Raw genomic sequence first — 21,605 nt, forward strand, 5'->3', positions numbered from 1 at the left:
AATAGTGCTGCCAGATAGTGCTCTTGCAAATGGATAACATTCTTGCAAAACTGTTGCCAGATAGTGCTCCAGAAATTGGCATTTTCCAGTGCTTACATCTCTGCATTTTAACAAATTATACCAAGAGAACCACGAAAAAATGAAACTTGTTTAAAATTCCATGCTCTATCTGAATCATGAAAGAAAATCTTGAGATCAAAGAAAATAAATCAGACCAAGAGGCAAACTAACAAATAAAATACAATTTGAGGGAATCCAATGTTACCTTATGAAATGTCGTAATTTATGGGCTATATTTCAAAAGCCCGTAAGCTACGTAAAGTGTAGACACAAATTGTTGAACCTTATCATGGTTTCAAAAACAGTTTCCAAAGTGATGACCGAGAAATAAATCAGGCGGAAAAACCCATTTTACTGGATAGAATTGGTGTTTTGGATGGCTGGAAAATCTATTTAATGCCTGTCTGTATAAAGAATACAATCCCTCACAATAAAGTGTGCACTCCATCTTACTTCATTGTATAAATTAAATTATCCCTACAGCTACCAGTGGGCAGGCATACAAAGGTATTGCAGTGATGCAGAAATAATTTGAGTACTCTGAGTTGTTCCTTTATGTAGTTATAGAAGAACCAATTAGGATCTGTACAACAGGGGGTTAACAAACCTAGGACATCAATTGCTCAGCTGTTTTGTTGTTTGCAATTTGTATTTTTTTTTTTTTTTTACCAACAAAATTGACCACCAATAAAAGAAAAGACCTTACTTTACATCAATACCTCTAGCTACCATAGTTCTATATTCAGCACTGCTCGCACATTTTCACAAACAATCTAGTTTGTTGGAAGATTAAGCTGCCAAAATCAAACACAGGGTTGTCAGTTGTCTAGTATTTAACTGGATAATCCTTTGTTTCAAATACCTATCTGATTAGGATCTGTCATGGGTGTATAGCTAAAACCAGAACTCCGATCTGAGGGGCAATATGAGTATATGGTTGACAGAAGTTGCAGGGTCATGGAGTCGAAATTTGGGGAGTGATCACTACTTCCCTTACCACTTTTACTCATGTTCTGCTAATTGTCCAGTATTTCTGTGCAGAACAGCTAGCAATCCTAAACAAACACTGATTTTCAATATATTTCATAGCAGCCATGTCTGGTAGCTAAGGGTTAATTATTTAGAGAAGTCTCCAAGGCTTTTTACTGATTACATAACTGATTGTGCGTGTGGGTGGCTGGCTGGCACTGTTACTACTTTTATACCTGTACATTTGATAGTGCAGCAGTGTGTGGGAGGGAGGAAATGACACTGTTGTTACCTGAGCTGTACATGCTATGGTTTAACAGTGTGACATATGCCTGTGTGATCATGTACACTCATGTTGCATGTAGAAATGTACAGGCTGTAAATACACTGTGCATATACAACATGCTGTAACAGTGCAGGGGTGATTGCTTGTTTTTTTGTTTTTGTTTTTTAAATCATGCAGCATATACAACTTTTTTTGCATTCAAAATAAAAGAATTTAAGCACCAAATGTTATAAATTGAAACTAAGAGGAAATACATAGATATACTGCAGCATTTATGCACACTGGCTGACATGTCTGACAACTGCTACTACTGCACTGTTTAGAGACATTTAAACAGTTGTGATGATTTGCAGTTCTACCTCAGCAAATCAGTTTTGTTTAAATGGGCATAATCATGAGGTAAAAAATAAAATTATTTTAAATTATATAGTTTTTGAAGTATAAAGTCAATATTTTCTGTTAGAAAGTTTTTTTTTTCCACCAACATCTCAAAGTACTGAAGGCATTGCTTAATTATGTGCTTTAATACCTTCCAAAATCATGTGCCTTATCGTAGCTTTGGATTGGCTGAGGCAGAGAATGATTGCAGTGAAACGACAACTAATACAGAAGTAATATACGTGAGCGCTCTTTGGGAGGGAAGTGAAACACATTCAATTGCAGTATCGAAGATTATTTTTATAATAAATTGAGATTTTAAAAATAGTAAACTTTTAAATAACGTTTTTTTTGTTTTTTTTTAACCTATAGTTATTTTTCCCTTTGACATTTGTAAATGCAAATTGAGCAGCCACTGCAGCAGAAGTGCACAAACTCTGTACTTGAGGAAGCCTCTTATATAACTGCACTATGTATACACTAAAATGTTCTGGATTTTATTACAAGGACAGAAACTCCTATTTTGCTATATATCTTTTCACTTTACTGCAGACAGCATTTTAAAGAACAGTAAACTTACATAAAAAACAAAGATAACAAAGAATATAACATAGAAACCAATGAAAATAAGGCTTGAGATGTTATACAGAAAAATGACCAATGAGAGAAGTCCAAGAATCCATAAAATGACCAGTAACTGTAAACTCCTCCTCTTTTCTCTTTGCTGCTCTCAGAGTTAAGTACTGTATATGATATATTTTAATAAATCGATATTTGAGTATTATATTATTTATTATTTTATTTATTATTTTATTCTATTATATTTGTGTTTTTTCTATTATTGTTTGTTCTCTGTTTTAGTTTATTTTATTTTAAACCTATTCATTCTATTCCATTTAATTTAGTTTCATAATTTGTTGCTTTAAACTAGCAAAATAGGAGTCTCTGTCCTTGTAATAAAATTCCGATTATCCTAGCTTTGTGAAGGAATAATCTAGATTTTATTAAAGAGACAGAGACGAGTATTTTCCCCCCACATATTCTTTTATTATGTTTTTTACCCTCCCTATATTTTAATGTATTTTATTTAATTACTAATCTTTCATGTTTTATTTTGTAGTGCAAAATTCCTCTTCAGGATTTCAAGGAACCTTTTGAACCCATTAATGTTCTTCAATCAAGTTCTTCAGGTCTTAAATCATCTTCAAACAAGTTTTCGTCCTTTTCAAGTTGCAAAAGATTTTTCTTTTCCAATCAAAATTGGTTTTCTTCAGTTATGCTGTATTTCTTCATTTTGATGTTTTTGGGACTTTTACTTTATTGTTCGTGGAACATTTCCAGCCTTTTTCGCATCAAAGATCAAAGAGGAGGAGTTTACAGTTATTGGTCATTTTATGGATTCTTGGACTTCTCTCATTGGTCATTTTTCTCTATAACATCTCAAGCCTTATTTTCATTGGTTTCTATGTTATATTCTTTGTTATCTTTGTTTTTTATGTAAGTTTACTGTTCTTTAAAATGCTGTCTGCAGTAAAGTGAAAAGATATATAGCAAAATACTCTTCTCTGTCTCTTTAATAAAATCTAGATTATTCATTCACAAAGCTAGGATAATCGGAATTATTCTGCCAAGTGTGTAATGCACTGCGTCACTTGCATGATCCAAAGTTCCTCATAAGAATAGCACATCTTTTAACCCTGGAGCCCACTGCAAAAGTGTTCAAATAAACTTACAAAGTGAAAGAACTTTCTGTCCGCAAGTTGCCGACTACTGGTTTGCATGGCGCAATGATTAAAGGACCTAAAAATCAGAAATGATAGACAGATAGAATATGCAATTTTCAGAGATTTTCCAATTTACTTCTGTAATATAGTTTGTTCTTTTTGTATCTTCTGTTGAAAGGAATACCTAGGTAGGCTAAGGGGGCAACCATTCTCTACTGTGAGCTGGCTAGTGATTGGTGGATATGCACATATGCCTCCTGTCTTTGGCTCATTAAATCTAATCAGCTAGATCGCAGAAGGGCAATGTTGCTTTGGAGCTTACTTGCAAGGGTTAAATACAGTTATATTCAAGCGCAATAATAATAATAACACAGAATATTTTATTTGTGCACTTTTATATCCATATTACCCCCCAAATGTCCTGATTTTCACAAGGCCGGTCCTGATTTTAGGGGTCTGTCCCTCTGTTCCGGGAAGATTGACGTCTGTCCCGCATTGTTTTATTTATTAAAAAATAGTCAGCGAGGGGGGGGGCGGTGTGGTGAGTGGCGGCTGTGCGGGTGTGTGTGTGTGGGTGGGTAATCAGCCACTGCAGCAGCTAGGGCAATGTGTCTGCTCAGATGAATAGTTTAATTTTTTGAAGAGTGATCTGTAGTGGTCTTTCAACCTTCGGCAGCATAAGTAAATTATTTGAAAGTTGTATAGAGGGCTAAAGTTTTTGTGGGATTTATATACTGCTCCTAATCCCCTTTTTTATACGCAGAGCACTTAATACCTTCTAAACCTCAGGAGTATCATGTACAAACATAAGAGAAACACTGTACAAAAAAAATAAAAAAAATAGCAGCTTTAATTTGTTAGGAATATTCATTCTGCTGTCAGTTAAAACATTTGCTTCAAGCAAAGTCTGCACACATTACCGGTTGCAGACTGCGGGAGGAGGCTTGGTGTGGTCACCTAGGTAACCAGAAAGCGTCCCCCTCAGTGTTGTATTTAGGTTCTGTGCTGCCCTAGGCACTCAAAATTCTGCCTCTGCCTCTCTGGCCTGAGGCCAGAACAACCCCAGCACAGCGCCACCAGGCGGCGGGAGGATGGAAGTACTTAACATAGCGATGTTCATTATGGAAGGTATCTACATTCTTGTGACAGCGACACTATGTAGTATGTATACACTCTTGAGCTATTGAAGGAGCCGGTCTCACGGATCTGTAGTCAAACGTGAAGCACGTAACATTTATTCTAGTATAAGCCGTAGAACACGACACAGCAAAACACTGTACTATTAACAGTACCGTGTTTTGCTGTGTCCTGTTCTACGGCTTATACTAAAATAAATGTTACGTGCTTCAAGTTTGACTACAGATCCGTGAGACCGGCTCCTTCAATAGCTCAAGAGTGTATACATACTACATAGTGTCGCTGTCACAAGAATGTAGATACCTTCCATAACGAACGTCGCTGTGTTAAGCACTTTAATCCTTTACCATCTGTTGCTGTTTCTTTCCTTCTCTGCAGAGTGCAGACACTAATAAAAAGCATTGGTGTCAGTGGAGGGTGCTTTTTAAAGGTCCTGTGAAGATGTGTCCCACGCTGAATTGCTTATCTTCAGTGTACTCCTCATGTTAGCTCTAGCTCCACCTGCAGATCTTTTTACTTTTAGGGCAGCAAATTAAACAATGTGCGCAGCATGACCGTGACTGGGATAATCAGGCAATGTCTTAAGTGAATTGTGCTCTTGCCTCCCTACCAAATCTGCCGCCTATCCCAAATCTGCCGCCCTAGGCACGGGCCTTGTTGGCCTAGGACATAATACGCCCCTGGAACCCCTAGTATCAAAAGTCAGTTAGAGTGCTTATACTTTAAAAAAAAAAAAAAACTTAATGTGTGTTTTGTTCAGCCACTTGTTATGCCCACTCTTTAGACCCCATCCCTGCTCCTGCCCACCACATATCACACTTTTGATCAGTGGGGGGGGGGTGTCCCTCTTTTGGATTTAGAAATGTTGGGAGGTATAATCCATTTAATAGCAAATAACATGGAAACCATTCAAATGTAGTAACTGTATATGGTATAGTAATATTTCTGTGAGGGTGAGTGTGCCTTGATGAAATGTCAGCTGCTCAAGCTCAACATGCCCTGTACATAACTATAAGGGACATTCCAGCCAAATTTGGAATCCACATGGATGCATTAGCAAAAATGCTTCTAATAAAAGTTATAGCTGTTTCAAAAGTGTATGCACTGTGCACCAGCAGTGTAAACACAACACTTGCTCAGAGAGCCTAAGGTGCCTGTACCATTTGGTAATGACTCAATTTGTTAATTGCTGACATGATACAAGCCCCCACTGGTGCTCAGAGCAGCTGCAGTATTTTAAATGCTGCTGCACTGAGAATACCTAGCTATGCTTCACATGCACGTGCAGAGAAAAATGCTATCACTAAAACAGTGATAATGTTTACTAGAAGCATTTTTGCCACTACATATATATTATGGGGGAAGGCACTATTGCTGCCTTTTTCCCTTAAAGGAATATAAAACCCTACTTTTTTTTAAAAAAAAAGTTTCCAATTTGCTTCTATTATCAAATTTACTTTGTTCTTATGGTATTTATTGTTGAAGAGATACCTAGGTAGGTGTCTGGAGTACTGCATGGAAATAGTGCTGCCATTTAGAGCTCTTGCATATGGATAACATTCTTGCAAAAGTGCTGCCATATAGTGCTCCAGACAAGTGCACGTTCCCGAGCTTACAAAGAAAATTTGATAATAGAAGTAAATGAGTAAGTTGCTTAAAATTGTATGTTCAATCTGAATCCTGATATTTTTTTTTGGGGGGGGGTTCATGTCCCTTTAAATGGACATAGAAGTCTTTCTTCATACATGAGTAGTATCTTTTAGCAATTAGGTATTGTATTAACAAATTGTATTGTTTAGTACCACACCCCTTACAAAACCATTAGAGTATATTTTTGTGATCACTTTTGCTATTTCATGCACTGATTAAGCAGTTACTGTATAGCACGATGTACAGCCAGGATTCTGAATCCTGCAGTGTTGGGGTAATAAAAAAACAAACACAATTACAGGAAAATCAGGCAACTTACTTACATTACTGGGCATAATCAAAATTTTGAGCCAGTGGATCGCTACGAGGAGCTTTTGCTAGTGCGCTAATTGTGCTAGAAGTAAACTTTTTGCGAGTGTCGGGTTGCACTCATAGTAAGGGGCATATTTATCAAGCTCTGTATGGAGCTTGATGCCCCGTGTTTCCGGCGAGCCTTCAGACTCACCGGAAACAGAAGTTATGAACATTAGAAAGTAAAACGTTATCACTCTCACGCTAACTAGACGCACAAAAAAGCAAAACTTTGAATATGCTCGATAACCTATTCCCCATAGAAGTCAATAAAGCACTCATGCCCAAACCCGATCGCATATTCTCAAGTGCGCTAACCCGACATGAAAATTTTCATGAATGTTTCACATTCCAATGTTCTTCACATAGCAGAATATGTTCTATTTATTCCGAAATACATATGTAAACATATATCTGATGATATTTTGGTACAATATATATATATATATATACATATACACACACACACTCACCAGCCACTTTATTAGGTAGACCTGTTCAATTGCTTGATAACACAGATTGCTAATTAGCCAATCACATGGCAGCAGCTCAATGCATTTAGGCATCTAGACGTGTTGAAGACGACTTGCTGAAGTTCGAACCGAGCATCAGAATGGGGAAGACGGCTGGTCTGAGTATTTCAAAAACTGCTGATCTACTGGGATTTTCACACACAACCATGTCTAGGTTTTACAGAGAATGGTCCGAAAAAGAGAAAATATCCAGTGAACGGCAGTTGTGTGGACGAAAATGCCTTGTTGAAGTCAGAGGAGAATGGGCAGACTGGTTCGAGATGATAGAAAGGCAACAGTAACTCAAATAACCACTAGTTACAACCAAGGTATGCAGAATACCATCTCTGAACACACATGTCGAACCTTGAAGCAGATGGGCTACAGCAGCAGAAGACCACACCGGGTGCCACTCCTGTCAGCTAAGAACAGGAAACTGAGGCTACAATTCGCAACAGGCTCACCAAAATTGGACAATAGAAGATTGGGAAAACGTTGCCTGGTCTGATGAGTTTCGATTTCAGCTGCGACATTCAGATGGTAGGGTCAGAATTTTGTGTAACAACATGAAAGCATGGATCCATCCTGCCTTGTATCAATGGTGGTGGTGTAATGGTGTGGGGGATATTTTCTTGGCACACTTTGGGCCCCTTAGTACCAATTGAGCATTGTTGCTGACCATGTCCATCCCTTTATGACTACAGTGTACCCATCTTTTGATGGCTACTTCCAGCAGGATAATGCACCGTGTCACAAAGCTCAAATAATCTCAAACTGGTTTCTTGAACATGATAATGAGTTCACTGTATTCCAATGACCTCCACAGTCACCAGATCTCAATCCAATAGAGCACCTTTGGAATGTGGTGGAATGGGAGATTCGCATCATGGATGTGTAGCCGGCAAATATGCAACTGGGTGATGCTATCATGTCAATATGGACCAAAATGTCTGAGGAAGGTTTCCAGCACCTTGTTGAATCTATGCCACAAAGAATTAAGGCAGTTCTGAAGGCAAAAGGGGGTCCAACCCGGTACTAGCAAGGCGTACCTAATAAAGTGGCTGGTGAGTGTGTATATAAATATTTATATATATGATTTTATTTAGGTATTTATATTTACACACACACACATATATATATATATATATATATATATATATATATATATATAGGAATATCTATTATCACATATTATTACATATGTATATATACTGCATATAGGCACACACACACATATATATATATATATATATATATATATATATATATGTGTGTGTGTGTATGTATACATCTTTAGACATGCATATGTATGTATATCTATGTTAAATCCCTTTGCCTGACTTTTTTTTCTCATATCTTTGAGCCCTTATAACATTTTTGTGCAATATTTTTTTAATCATTTTTATTAGATGATGTTAGTATGAGTGTAAGTGTACTTTGTAATGTATTTTTTATGTGTTTTGTGAGATTTTTTCGTTTTGCAAAACAGTTAACTGCAGCTCTGAGAACTCACTAGCTCGACAAGCATAAACTTTAATTGCGCTCAAGCAATCACGTTTACTTTCAACTTGTAATATGAGCGCAATTTAACTTGCAGGCAAATGAAGGAAAAACACGATATCACTTGCAAGCAAACATATGCACTCCACGTGTAATCTGGCCCTTTGCAGATTATTAAATTTGCAATTTGATGTCCCTTTTTATATTATCTAACAGTGTGTTGTGCGGCAGGCTGACCACCTCTACTAATCTATTATGGCACATTACATATATATCATAGTGTTGCAGTGTCAGGGAATGATATATTCTATTAGTGAAAAGCACTACTAAGTTGTACTTTTAAATACCCTGGTGTAGCACTAGTGAATTTTACCTATACATATAGCCTAATAAATTGTGAAGCATACATTGTTTCTGTTTCCTGGCACAATCCATGCCCATTAATGTTTTCCATTGATAGGCCTGGCAAGTTGCCATGGTGACAGCGGGTATAAAAGTCTTTACACAAGTGCCCAAGATTTCTCTCTGCAGTGATGGCAACGTGTTCCAGACAGTTACCATGACAACTTTGTGTATCACACAAATTATGATTAGGATGGATGGATCAAAATACTCCAACAAAGTCACAGAAATTAGAAAAGCAAAATAGTTAAATGATTGCCTTTATGATAAAGCAGCTAGCAAAAATAGCATATGAGAAATATAAAGAGCTGGAAATTGTAGAGTTTTAGAGAATACAAAATGAAAGAAGGGTCTCTTTAGAAGAATCGAAAAAAGTAAATATTGAGGGATTGTTTTTTTTCTAAATGCTGAATCCAAATAAGGGCAGAATACAATAAGCAGAAGATAAAAACATGCTAATTTAATTAAATATATAGTGACTCAAAACACCTTATCACACCTGTATATGAACAGTGATTAATAGTTATTATTGATTAACAACTATACTCATCTTTTTCTTCTTTTTGAGGTTTACAAATTGAGATGACCCTTTTAGGATTAGAGTCCACCGCCCTGATGTTTGAACATGAACTGGGTGAACCACCTCACCAGAAGCAGAATTAAAACGAAACGCAGAATCTTAAATTAGATATACAATTCAAAAGTAATTAGTGAAGAACAAGGACTATTGGTAGATAACGGAGTGCTTGGGGTTGAAGGAACACAGACTAGCTGTAACGGATGTGCTGATCTGATTAATCAATAGCAAGATCTGCTTTTCTCTCCCCAATCTTTGGTCTGTGTAACAGGACCTTGCAGAAATGCTGACCTTTCTTCTGAAGTTACACAAGAAATTGATTGTCACGTTCTCAGGAGAAATGAACAGAGTTTGTATGATTCCCAACAAAGTGAAAAGCCATACTCGTATGCCCTTGTTTATTATCAGCATCCATACTTAATTGTAACGCCCTATACAGAGCTGCAGAGTACATCGGTACCTCATAAATAAAGGTTCAATGAGCTAGTGAGCTGTTTTATTATAAATACAAATCATTTCCAGAGACTGACTTCTGAATGGGACTTCTTTGTAGTAAAGGAAAATGTGTTCTAAGGAAAGAAACTGTATTTTAAGATTCCTTTACAAGATGCTAGACAAATATATCACACTAGTCCTAAAGCCTGTGTACACAGGCCATTTTTTGCAGTACAGCGGTCCCTCCCCTTGCTCTCTCTCCCCTCTATTTTACTCTTTGCTCTCTCTCTCCCCCCTCTCTTTTGCTCTCTCTCTCCCCCCTCTATTTTGCTCTCTCTCTCCCCCCTCTCTTTTGCTCTCTCTCCCCCCTCTCTTTTGCTCTCTCTCTCCCCCTTTTCTTTTGCTCTCTCTCCCCCTCTCTTTTGCTCTCTTCCCCCTCTCTTTTGCTCTCTTCCCCCTCTCTTTTGCTTTCTCTCTCCCCCCCCTCTCTTTTGCTCTCTCTCCCCCTCTTTTGCTCTCTCTCTGTCCCCCTCTTTTGCTGTCTCTCTCCCTCTATTTTGCTCTTTCTCTTCCCCCCTCTCATTTGCTCTCTCTCCTCTTGTTTGCTCTCTCCTCTCGTTTGCTCTCTCTCTCCTCTCTTTTGCGGTCTCTCTCCCTCTCTTTTGCGCTCTCTCCCCCTCTCTTTTGCGCTCTCTCCCCCTCTCTTTTGCGCTCTCTCCCCCTCTCTTTTGCGCTCTCTCCCCCTCTCTTTTGCACTTTTCCCCCCTCTCTTTTGCGCTCTCTCTTCCCCCTCTCTTTTGCGCTCTCTCCCCCTCTTTTGCGCTCTCTCCCCCTCTCTTTTGTGCACTCTTCCCCCTCTCTTTTGCTGTCTCTCTCTCCCCTCTCTTTTGCTCTCTCTCCCCCTCTTTTGCTCTCTCTCTGTCCCCCTCTTTTGCTGTCTCTCTCCCTCTATTTTGCTCTTTCTCTTCCCCCCTCTCATTTGCTCTCTCTCCTCTTGTTTGCTCTCTCCTCTCGTTTGCTCTCTCTCTCCTCTCTTTTGCGGTCTCTCTCCCTCTCTTTTGCGCTCTCTCCCCCTCTCTTTTGCGCTCTCTCCCCCTCTCTTTTGCGCTCTCTCCCCCTCTCTTTTGCGCTCTCTCCCCCCCTCTCTTTTGCTGTCTCTCTCTCCCCTCTCTTTTGCTGTCTCTCTCCCCCTCTCTTTTGTGCTCTCTCCCCCCTCTATTTTGCTGTCTCTGTCTCTCGGCAGCCCCGGCATCTGGCCCCGCCTGGCCCCGCCCATCCCCTCCCACGTAAAAGCCCTGCCCCGTCAGAGTCAACCCGGGCCACGCCAACGTCACGCCTGGTCATGCCCCCATCACACCCACCCGGCCACGCCCACGTCACATCCACCCAGCCACGCCCACTCCACCACACAACGCCAGGTCAGTTAGAAGGCCAGGTGTGTTTGTCCTCGCGTGCAGTCTCTACTGCGCATGACAGCTTTGGACAAACACGCATGGCCTTTTATTATATAGGATAAGGTGCAAGTTGTTAAACCTTCACAAGACATGCAAGGTGAATATTATAGGTTATAGGGACATAATGTGCATAAGGAAAATGCTCTAATCTGTTTTCATTAATGACCCTGCAAAAGGGTTAATCATACATCTACAGGCAACTCCACTTTGACCTAGGGACTTAGTGAACAGTATGTGGCAAGCAAATGTCAAAGTAAATGTTATAATAGAGGTAAATTGTAACGTCTCTTACAATGTTATCCTCCTTCTGAATTGTGAACGTTTATGTACTTCTATTATGAAATTTGGTATCCTTTGTTGAAGAGCAGTAATGCACTACTGGGAGCTAGCTGAACTCATTGGTGTAAGCTAATAACAAGAAGCATATATGTGCAGTCACCAATCAGAAGCTAGTTCCCATTAATGCATTGCAACTCCTGAGTGTACCTGGGTATTTTCAACAAAGAATACCAAAAGCATGAATCAAATTAGATAAAAGTCAATTGAAAAGTTGTTTAAAATGGTATTCTCTGTCTGAATCATGAAAGAAGACTTTACTGTCCCTTTAAGTTCTCTGTATTTACCAAAATATTTGGAACAAAGCTACAGCATGGAAAAGATATCTTTCTGGTCTTGACGCAGAAAAACTAAATAGTAAGACTTGCTAGACTCACCAATACAACTGACCATCAGAAGACAGTGATATGGAATGAAATTGTACGCTAATTTATTAATATTCCTTACCAATTAACACAGAAAGAAACGTTAAACAGGATCTGGGGCAGTTTTAACCCTTTGACTACCAGAAAAGGAAGTCATAATAGTCCTGAACTCTATGCAAAGATAAAGATGAGCTTATTATGTTAACAGAAAAAACAAATCTTGCATCGCCAACTCAATGTTTCACACAATTCATAATGAATAGAGCAAGATGCAAACTCTTCTGAACCCTTACTGGTCCCTCAGATTTGTGTTAATTTTTCCTACTAGGAGTGATCCTATTTTCTAACAAGGGATTTATTTCCTATACATGAGACAATAGATTGAGATGACTTTATAATGCACAGGACTAATGCTTGAGATGACTGTAATGAGTGGGATAGTAACTGCTTGAGAGCACTATGTAGAGCTACATTAACATATAATTATTCGAATCTACAGATTAAACCTTCTCTCCAAGCACAGTTTCACTGACAGTTTAATTGCGGGTTGTTTTTAAATCTCCTTCTATATCTGTAATAACTGAGTGACACAAACAACTAATTTCACTGCATTAACCCTTTCTCTACAACGTAATTATTGCTTTTTTTGTTTACGTACCTCTTACTAACAAAAGTTCACGGCTGGCTGTTGGGAAAATCTGTAGTCCTTCTGTCCAAGACTTTGACTTTGGAAAATGTCGAAAAAGACTGCGTATTTTTTTCGTCACCACCCCAAAACAAGCAGCTGTCGCCTCTGTTCTTCTCTGCGCCATTCCAGGCTCTCCTATTGCCCACAGAGTTCAAATTCCAGAAGTCATTGAAGAGAAGATAATATTATCATGGGAAACCATAATTATTTCCTACAAGAGGAACCTGTGGGCGAATTTCACTGCCCATAAACTCAGGCAAAAAAAACCCCATCTATTATATTGTAGGATGGTTGAAAAAGCAGTAATCAATGTTAAGTTCATCAGTATACACTAAAAAGTAACTTTTTTTAAGAAATATATATATACATTCAGATTTCAATTTTCATTTTTGAATAAGTTGTGTTTTCTCTTTTGCTGCTGCAGATATATACAAATGATATTCACGCAGAACACTGCTTGTAATTTTACTGGCTAATGCGCAGTTTTCTCAGCCAAGATTCATATCCGTCTGTCTTCTCTGTACCAGCTCTTAGGAAAAAAAAAATCCTTTCTATTTCTGGGGCTTTTTGTAAGATAAGATAAAAAGCTGGAGTGGCTAAGTCTGTAACGTAATACCTGGCTTGTTACAAGGGTACCAAGTACATAGAAATCCTTCTTCTCCTCCCCCCAACACTGTCAAATATCTTAGTCTCTTCAACAGTACAGACACATAACTCTATCACTGCCAGAGCAACAGCAATGCAATATGCTCTCTTACAGAATATTTTTTTCCTTATTCACTACAGGGAGCCATTGTTCTTTAAAAACCTTCCCCAGACAAAAAAAATAAGACATCAATAATGTTCCAAAATGGAAAGATAATGAGTTTTAACAGGATCCTGAAGTCATGGAAAGAGTAGTAAATATTGTGTGCTGGTAGCAAGAGTGTAAAAGTTCACCCTGACTATAATTTCCACAAGGTTAGAATGGAAAACAGCATGTGATAAAGAGCCAATTTGATAATTTCATTGAAAAGAGATTCATCCTCCTCCAAATCTCCAATCTTATCGCTTACAGCAAGAAGGGAGTTAGCAAACTCTATGCAGGTGCCCTTAGTGATTTCATAATTCAATGTTACCGTAGTGTTCAAAAGGAGACATAACCCCAGAAGTATGGTTCCGCTTGTGGTACACCACATGCAGTATTGCTGATCATATGTCTCTTTAGCGTTAGAGCCATTCTGCCCATGGTACTGAAGGAAATTATTACATGAGATTTTAGAAAATGCATAATGTAAGAAATCAATGATTTTCATTAAATAATTTAAAGCACCATCAAATACAGCAGAATTGCATAATCAACAAATGCATCATAAAAAGACAATGCAATTGTACGTAGGACAAAATGTATTATTTTGCGAACGGACAGGATTCCCATATTGTTAACCTGTCAGCATTCCATCGCAGTTTGTGGGGTGCATATGTTGCCCATATTTATTTGCTCATGCAATGCTGCCCCTTATCCACGTGCAGCCAACTGCGTTAGAGAAGGGCTTGTCAATCACCCAGGACAAATGAATCCAAGGTGATTTTCATCTGCCTTATCCAAGTTGGCGAGAGGGTTTATGAAGCAGTTTCATAAATATCAGTTGCAGACTCAAATGAATGAGCATGCAATCAATTGAGTATGAGCTTTGTTTTCTAACACATTTCAAAGTTACTTCCATTTTCTTTCATTCTGTATCATATGAAAGCCACCAGCCAATCACAAAATGCATAAAAGTATATACTATGAATTCTTACACATGCTCAGTGGGAGCTGGTGCCTCAGAAAGTGTACATATAAAAATGTGCACATTTCGATGATGGAATTGGAAAGTTTTTTGTTTTTTTTAATTACATGCTCTATCTAAATCATGAAAGTTTAATTTTGACTTAAAGGGACAGTCTACTTAAATATTTTTATTGTTTGAAAAGATAGATAATCCCTTTATTACCCATTCCCCAGTTGTATATAACCAACACTGTTATATTGATAACATTGTTACCTTGTATCTAAGCCTCTGTAGACTGCTCCCTTATCCCAGTTCTTTTGACAGACTTGCATTTTAGCCAATCAGTGCTGACTCATAAATAGCTCCACGGGAGTGAGCACAATGTTATCTATATGGCACACATAAACTAGTTCTGTCTAGCTATGAAAAACTGCCAAAATGTACTGAGATATGAGGCAGCCTTCAAGGGCTTAGAAATTAGCACATGAGCCTTACCTAGGTTTAGCTTTCAACAAAGGATATCAAAAGCACAAAGCAAATGTAGGCTCGCCAGAAACAGCAGTTATGAAGCTCTGAGCAGGTGAACAGACATCGCTGCAATTCAACCCGATCGAGTACGATCGGGTTGATTGACACCCCCTGCTGGCGGCCGATTGGCCGCGAATCTGCAGGGGGTGGCGTTGCACCAGCAGCTCACAAGAGCTGCTGGTGCAATGCTGAATACGGAGAGCGTATTGCTCTCCGCATTCAGCGAGATCTGGCGGAGTGAGGTCTGCCAGACCTTTGATAAATAGGCCTCCTAGGCTCACCTACAGTTTGATTAAAGGTAGTGAAATAGGAAAACCTATATTCTAATATTTATAGGCTCATTGTTTATAAGGTAGGATATTAAGTTGAATTAGCTTCTTTATTTTTCATAGTTATAAAATTACCGTAAAATGGCTGTTGGGTCATGTGAGATCTAAGAGCAACTGATATCATGCTGCAAAATTAGAATGTCCATTAGTGAATGCATTGAGTGGTACAAAGAAATGTCTTGCTGTCTGCCAAGCACCTCCCATGTCTTTTTCCTAGGTTGTAAACACTCACATATTTTACAAACATAATTCTTAAAGTGATGGTAAACTTTCCCTTGTTTAAAATAAGATCTGGAATGTTAGTGATATTTTAGAAGGAGTTTCATTCATCTGTTGTTATGAAGTTTCGCTGTAACTTTTTAATATATTTATGAAATGCAAATACCCTACGCTTCAAAACTCAATTTTTATGTGAGCTAACAGTTTGAATTGTTCTCCAGTCAGCGCTCTAGCTACACCAAAAGTGCCATATAGGGAGACTTTAAAGCTGGAAAGCAATGCTCAAAACTGATATCAAGCATGTTCTGCCATACTAGAAGCTAGTATATCTACTTTTTTTATCCCTAACTCTCTGAATTGTGACTGATTAGATCTTATTAGTAAAAAAACAAAAAAACTAAAATGATGCTTACCTGATAATTTCATTACCTTCTTGGCAGTGAGAGAGTCCACCATGAAATTCATAACCTATGGGAAATACTATTCCTGGCCACCAGGAGGAGGTAAAGACACCCCAAAAAAGACTATAAATATCCCTCCCACTTCCCCTACCCTCCAGTAGTTCAGCCAAGGAAAGTGAAGAGAGATACAAGGGGTACAGAGGTGCAACTGACTGGAGACACAACATTAAAACAATAGGGCGGGTCATGGACTCTCACTGCCAAGAAGGAAATTAAATTATCAGGTAAGCATAATTTTAGTTTTACTTCTATTGGCAGTGAGAGTCCACAATAACATTATAACCTATGGAAAACCCAAGCTGTGGAGTTATTGAATGTTCAGGCGGGAAGAAATGGAAAGGCAGTCCAAGAACAAGGCATCCTTCCAGAAAACTCTTGACCCAAAACATCTTACTAAACAAGAGAAACAAAACCAAACAGCAGGAACACTGCTCCCCACTTCACTGAGATCTTAATCTGAAGGCCCAAGCCAAAAGACCCTGAACAAAGAGCCATTTCTATCACCCCATAGGCCACACTGAAATGACTCTCATCCTGAAGGGAGATTCATTCTACCAGGAAAATACAGAACAACTCCAGCAAACTAAGAAGACACGGTCACAATAAAACAGGGGCTCAAACAAGCTTCACAACACTAAAAATGAACATGCCCTTTAAGGAGCAAATAACAACAAAGGAGGACAGACACCGGCCCAATGCAAACAAACCACCAAACAGAGAAAAGAATAAAAAATGGTCCTTGATCAAACAGATATAATGGTCCAATTCCAAAGCCTTCTGGAACAGAAGAAAAATGTGAAAAGAACCATGAAACCGTCAAAACAAGAACTGGAAGAAAAAGGAAATTTATGCTTACCTGATAAATTGATTTCTTCTACGATACGATGAGTCCACGGATTCATCCTTTACTTGTGGGATATTATCCTCCTGCTAACAGGAAGTGGCAAAGAGCACCACAGCAGAGCTGTCTATATAGCTCCACCCCCTAGTCATTCGACCGAAGGTATAGGAAGAAAAAGGAGAAACTAAAAGGTGCAGAGGTGACTGAAGTTTTAAACAAAACATAATATAATCTGTCTTAAATTGACAGGGAGGGCCGTGGACTCGTCGTATCATAGAAGAAATCAATTTATCAGGTAAGCATAAATTTCCTTTTCTTCTACAAGATACGAGTCCACGGATTCATCCTTTACTTGTGGGATACAATACCAAAGCTACAGGACACGGATAAACGGGAGGGACAAGACAGATAGCTAAACAGAAGGCACCACTGCTTGAAGAAATTTTCTCCCAAAAATAGCCTCAGAAGAAGCAAAAGTATCAAATTTGTAAAATTTGGAAAAGGTATGAAGGGAAGACCAAGTCGCAGCCTTACAAATCTGTTCAACAGAAGCATCGTTTTTAAAAGCCCATGTGGAAGCCACCGCTCTAGTAGAATGAGCTGTAATTTTTTCAGGAGGCTGCTGTCCAGCAGTCTCGTATGCCAAACGGATGATGCTTTTCAGCCAAAAAGAAAGAGAGGTAGCCGTAGCTTTTTGACCCCTACGCTTTCCAGAATAGACAACAAATAGAGAAGATGTTTGACGGAAATCCTTGGTCGCTTGCAAGTAAAACTTCAAGACACGAACCACTTCCAAGTTATGTAACAGACGCTCCTTCTTAGAAGAAGGGCTAGGACACAGAGAAGGAACAACAATTTCCTGATAAATATTCTTATTTGAAACAACCTTAGGAAGGAATCCAGGTTTAGTGCGCAAAACCACCTTATCAGAATGGAATATAAGATAAGGCGAGTCGCATTGTAACGCAGATAGCTCAGAAACTCTTCGAGCAGAAGAGATAGCACTTTCCAAGATAGAAGTTTAATATCTATGGAATGCATGGGTTCAAACGGAACCCCTTGAAGAACATTAAGAACTAAATTCAAACTCCATGGCGGAGCAACAGGTTTAAACACAGGCTTGATTCTAACCAAAGCTTGACAAAACGACAAAACGAGCCCTCTCCTGTTTGATTCTTGCAATCAGACGAGGTAGGAGAGGAAAAGGAGGAAAAACATAGGCCAGGTTGAACGACCAAGGTACTGCTAGAGCATCTATCAGTACTGCTTGAGGATCCCTTGATCTGGACCCGTAACAAGGAAGTTTGGCATTCTGACGAGATGCCATCAGATCCAATTCTGGTGTGCCCCATTGATGAATCAATGTTGCAAACACCTCCGGATGGAGCTCCCACTCCCCCGGATGAAAAGTCTGACGACTTAGAAAATCTGCTTCCCAGTTCTCCACTCCTGGGATATATATTGCTGATAGATGGCAAGAGTGAGTCTCTGCCCATCAAATTATTTTGGAAACCTCTATCATCGCTAGAGAACTCTTTGTTCCCCCTTGATGATTGATATATGCTACAGTCGTGATATTGTCTGACTGGAATCTTATTAATTTGGCCGAAGCCAACTGAGGCCACGCTTGAAGTGCGTTGAATATCGCTCTCAGTTCCAGAATATTTATTGGTAGTAGGGACTCCTCCTGAGTCCACACACCCTGAGCCTTCAGGGAATTCCAGACTGCACCCCAGCCCAAGAGGCTGGCGTCTGTCATCACTATGACCCATGCTGGCCTGCGGAAGCACATTCCCTGGGACAGATGATCCTGTGACAACCACCAATGAAGAGAGTCTCTGGTCTCTAGATCCAGATTTATCCACGGAGATAAATCTGCATAATCCCCATTCCACTGTCTGAGCATGCACAGCTGCAGTGGTCTGAGATGTAAGCGAGAAAACAGAACTATGTCCATTACCGCTACCATTAACCCAATGACCTCCATACACTGCGCCACTGATGGCCGAGGAATAGAATGAAGTGCTCGGCAAGTAGTTAGGATCTTTGATTTTCTGACCTCCGTCAGAAACATTTTCATGTCTACCGAGTCTATCAGAGTTCCTAGGAATGGAACTCTTGTCAGAGGAACTAGTGAACTCTTTTTTATGTTCACCTTCCACCCGTGAGTTCTTAGAAAAGCCAACACGATGTCCGTGTGAGATTTGGCTAGATGGTAAGTTGACGCCTGAATCAAAATATCGTCCAGATAGGGCGCCACTGCTATGCCCTGCGGCCTTAGAACCACCAGAAGGACCTTTGTGAAGATTCTGGGAGCTGTGACCAACCCGAAAGGAAGGGCCACAAACTGGTAATGTTTGTCCAGGAAGGCGAACCTGAGGAACTGGTGATGATCTTTGTGGATAGGAATGTGAAGATACGCATCCTTCAAATCCACGGTGGTCATATATTGACCCTCCTGGATCATTGGTAAAATTGTTCGTATGGTCTCCATCTTGAACGATAAATTTGTTTAGACTTTTGAGATCTAAAATTGGTCTGTAGGTTCCCTCTTTTTTGGGAACCACAAACGGATTGGAGTAAAACCCCTGCCCTTGTTCTAATTTTGGAACTGGGCAGATTACACCCATGGTATATAGGTCTTCTACACAGCGTAAGAACGCCTCTCTTTTTGTCTGGTCGACAGACAAACGTGAAAGAGGAAATCTCCCTCTTGGGAGAGAATCCTTGAATTCTAGACGATACCCCTGGGTCACAATTTCTAATGCCCAGGAATCCTGAACATCTCTTGCCCAAGCCTGAGCGAAGAGAGAAAGTATGCTCCCTACTAGATCTGGTCCCGGATCGGGGGCTTCCCCTTCATGCTGTCTTGGTAGCAGCAGCGGGCTTCTTGGCCTGTTTACCTTTATTCCTGGTCTGGTTAGGTCTCCAGACTGACTTGGATTGTGCAAAGTTCCCCTCCTGCTTGGAGGCGGATGAGGAAGTAGAGGGACCGCCTTTAAAGTTTTGAAAGGAATGAAAATTATTCTGTTTGGTCCTCATTTTAACCGTCTTGTCCTGAGGAAGGGCATGACCTTTACCTCCAGTAATTTCAGAAATGATCTCCTTTAGTTCAGGCCCAAATAGGGTCTTACCCTTAAAGGGAATAGCTAAAAGCTTGGATTTAGATGACACATCAGCAGACCAAGACTTAAGCCATAACGCTCTACACGCTAAAATGGCAAAGCCTGCATTCTTTGCCGCTAACAGCCATTTGGAAAGTGGCATCTGTAATAAAAGAATTAGCTAGCTTGAGAGCCTTAATTCTATCATCTAATGGGGTCTCAACCTTAAGAGACTCCTCTAGAGCCTCAAACCAAAAAGCTGCTGCTGTTACTGGAACAATACACGCTATAGGTTGTAGAAGAAAACCCTGATGAATAAACAATTTCTTTAGAAGCCCCTCTATTTTTTTATTCATAGGATCTTTGAAAGCACAACTGTCCTCAATAGGTATAGTTGTATGCTTAGCCAGGGTAGAAATAGCTCCCTCCACCTTAGGAACCGTCTGCCACGAATCCCGAATGGTGTCAGATATGGGAAACATTTTCTTAAAAGTAGGAGGGGGAGAGAACGGAATGCCTGGTCTATCCCATTCCTTAGTAACAATGTCCAAAATTCTTCTAGAGACTGGAAAAACATTAGTGTAAGTAGGGACCTCTAGATATTTATCCATTTTACACAGTTTCTCTGGTGGGATGACAATAGGGTCACAATCATCCAGAGTCACTAAGACCTCCCTGAGTAACAAGCGGAGGTGTTCAAGCTTAAACTTAAAGGCCGTCACATCTGAGTCTGTTTGAGGGAACATCTTTCCTGAATCAGAAAGCTCTCCCTGAGAAAAAAATTCCCCCACCCCCAAATCAGAACACTGTGAGGGTAGATGGAGATGGCCAATAACGCGTCAGAAGGGTCAACATTTACTCTAATACCTGACCTGCTGCGCTTACCCTGTAAACCTGGCAGTATAGATAATACCTCTGTAAGGGTAGTAGACATAACTGCAGCCATATCTTGCAGGGTGAAAGAATTAGACGCACTAGAAGTACTTGGCGTCGCTTGGGCGGGCGTTAAAGGTTGTGACACTTGGGGAGAAGCAGATGGCATAACCTGATTCTCTTCTGACTGAGAATCATCCTGAGACATACTTTTATCAGCTAAAATATGTTCTTTGCAATGTAAGGCCCTTTCAGTACATGAGGGACACATTTGAAGTGGGGGTTCCACAATGGCTTCTAAACACATGGAACATTGGCTTTCCTCAATGTCAGACATGTTAACACAGGCTAGTAATGACCACAAACAGGCTTGAAAACACTTTATTTAGTAAAAAAAATAACAATCTGAAAAACGGTACTGCGCCTTTAAGAGGAAAAAAGCGTACAATTTTCCAAAACTGCTTTAAAATGATAAAAACCAATTTTAATATATATGTGTCTTATCTTGCCAGCTAAGATTGCACCACAAGAAAAGGAATACTTAAGTATAGATAATACCTCTGTAAGGGTAGTAGACATAACTGCAGCCATATCTTGCAGGGTGAAAGAATTAGACGCACTAGAAGTACTTGGCGTCGCTTGGGCGGGCGTTAAAGGTTGTGACATTTGGGG

General features: G+C 39.6%; 1 protein-coding gene across 1 annotated transcript in view; it reads right to left on the reverse strand.

Annotated features, from left to right (window-relative positions):
* The window catches only part of RASSF5 (Ras association domain family member 5), a 368,602-nt gene extending 355,654 nt beyond the window's left edge, over positions 1 to 12,948 (reverse strand). Inside the window, exon 1 of the mRNA XM_053706593.1 lies at positions 12,795 to 12,948. Within this exon, the coding sequence (XP_053562568.1) occupies positions 12,795 to 12,948 (154 nt within the window). The remainder of the gene's footprint in view (positions 1 to 12,794) is intronic.
* Between the last annotated feature and the right edge of the window lie 8,657 nt (positions 12,949 to 21,605).

The sequence above is a fragment of the Bombina bombina genome, chromosome 3, assembly GCF_027579735.1.
Source record: "Bombina bombina isolate aBomBom1 chromosome 3, aBomBom1.pri, whole genome shotgun sequence".
NCBI classification, from domain to species: Eukaryota; Metazoa; Chordata; class Amphibia; order Anura; family Bombinatoridae; genus Bombina; species Bombina bombina.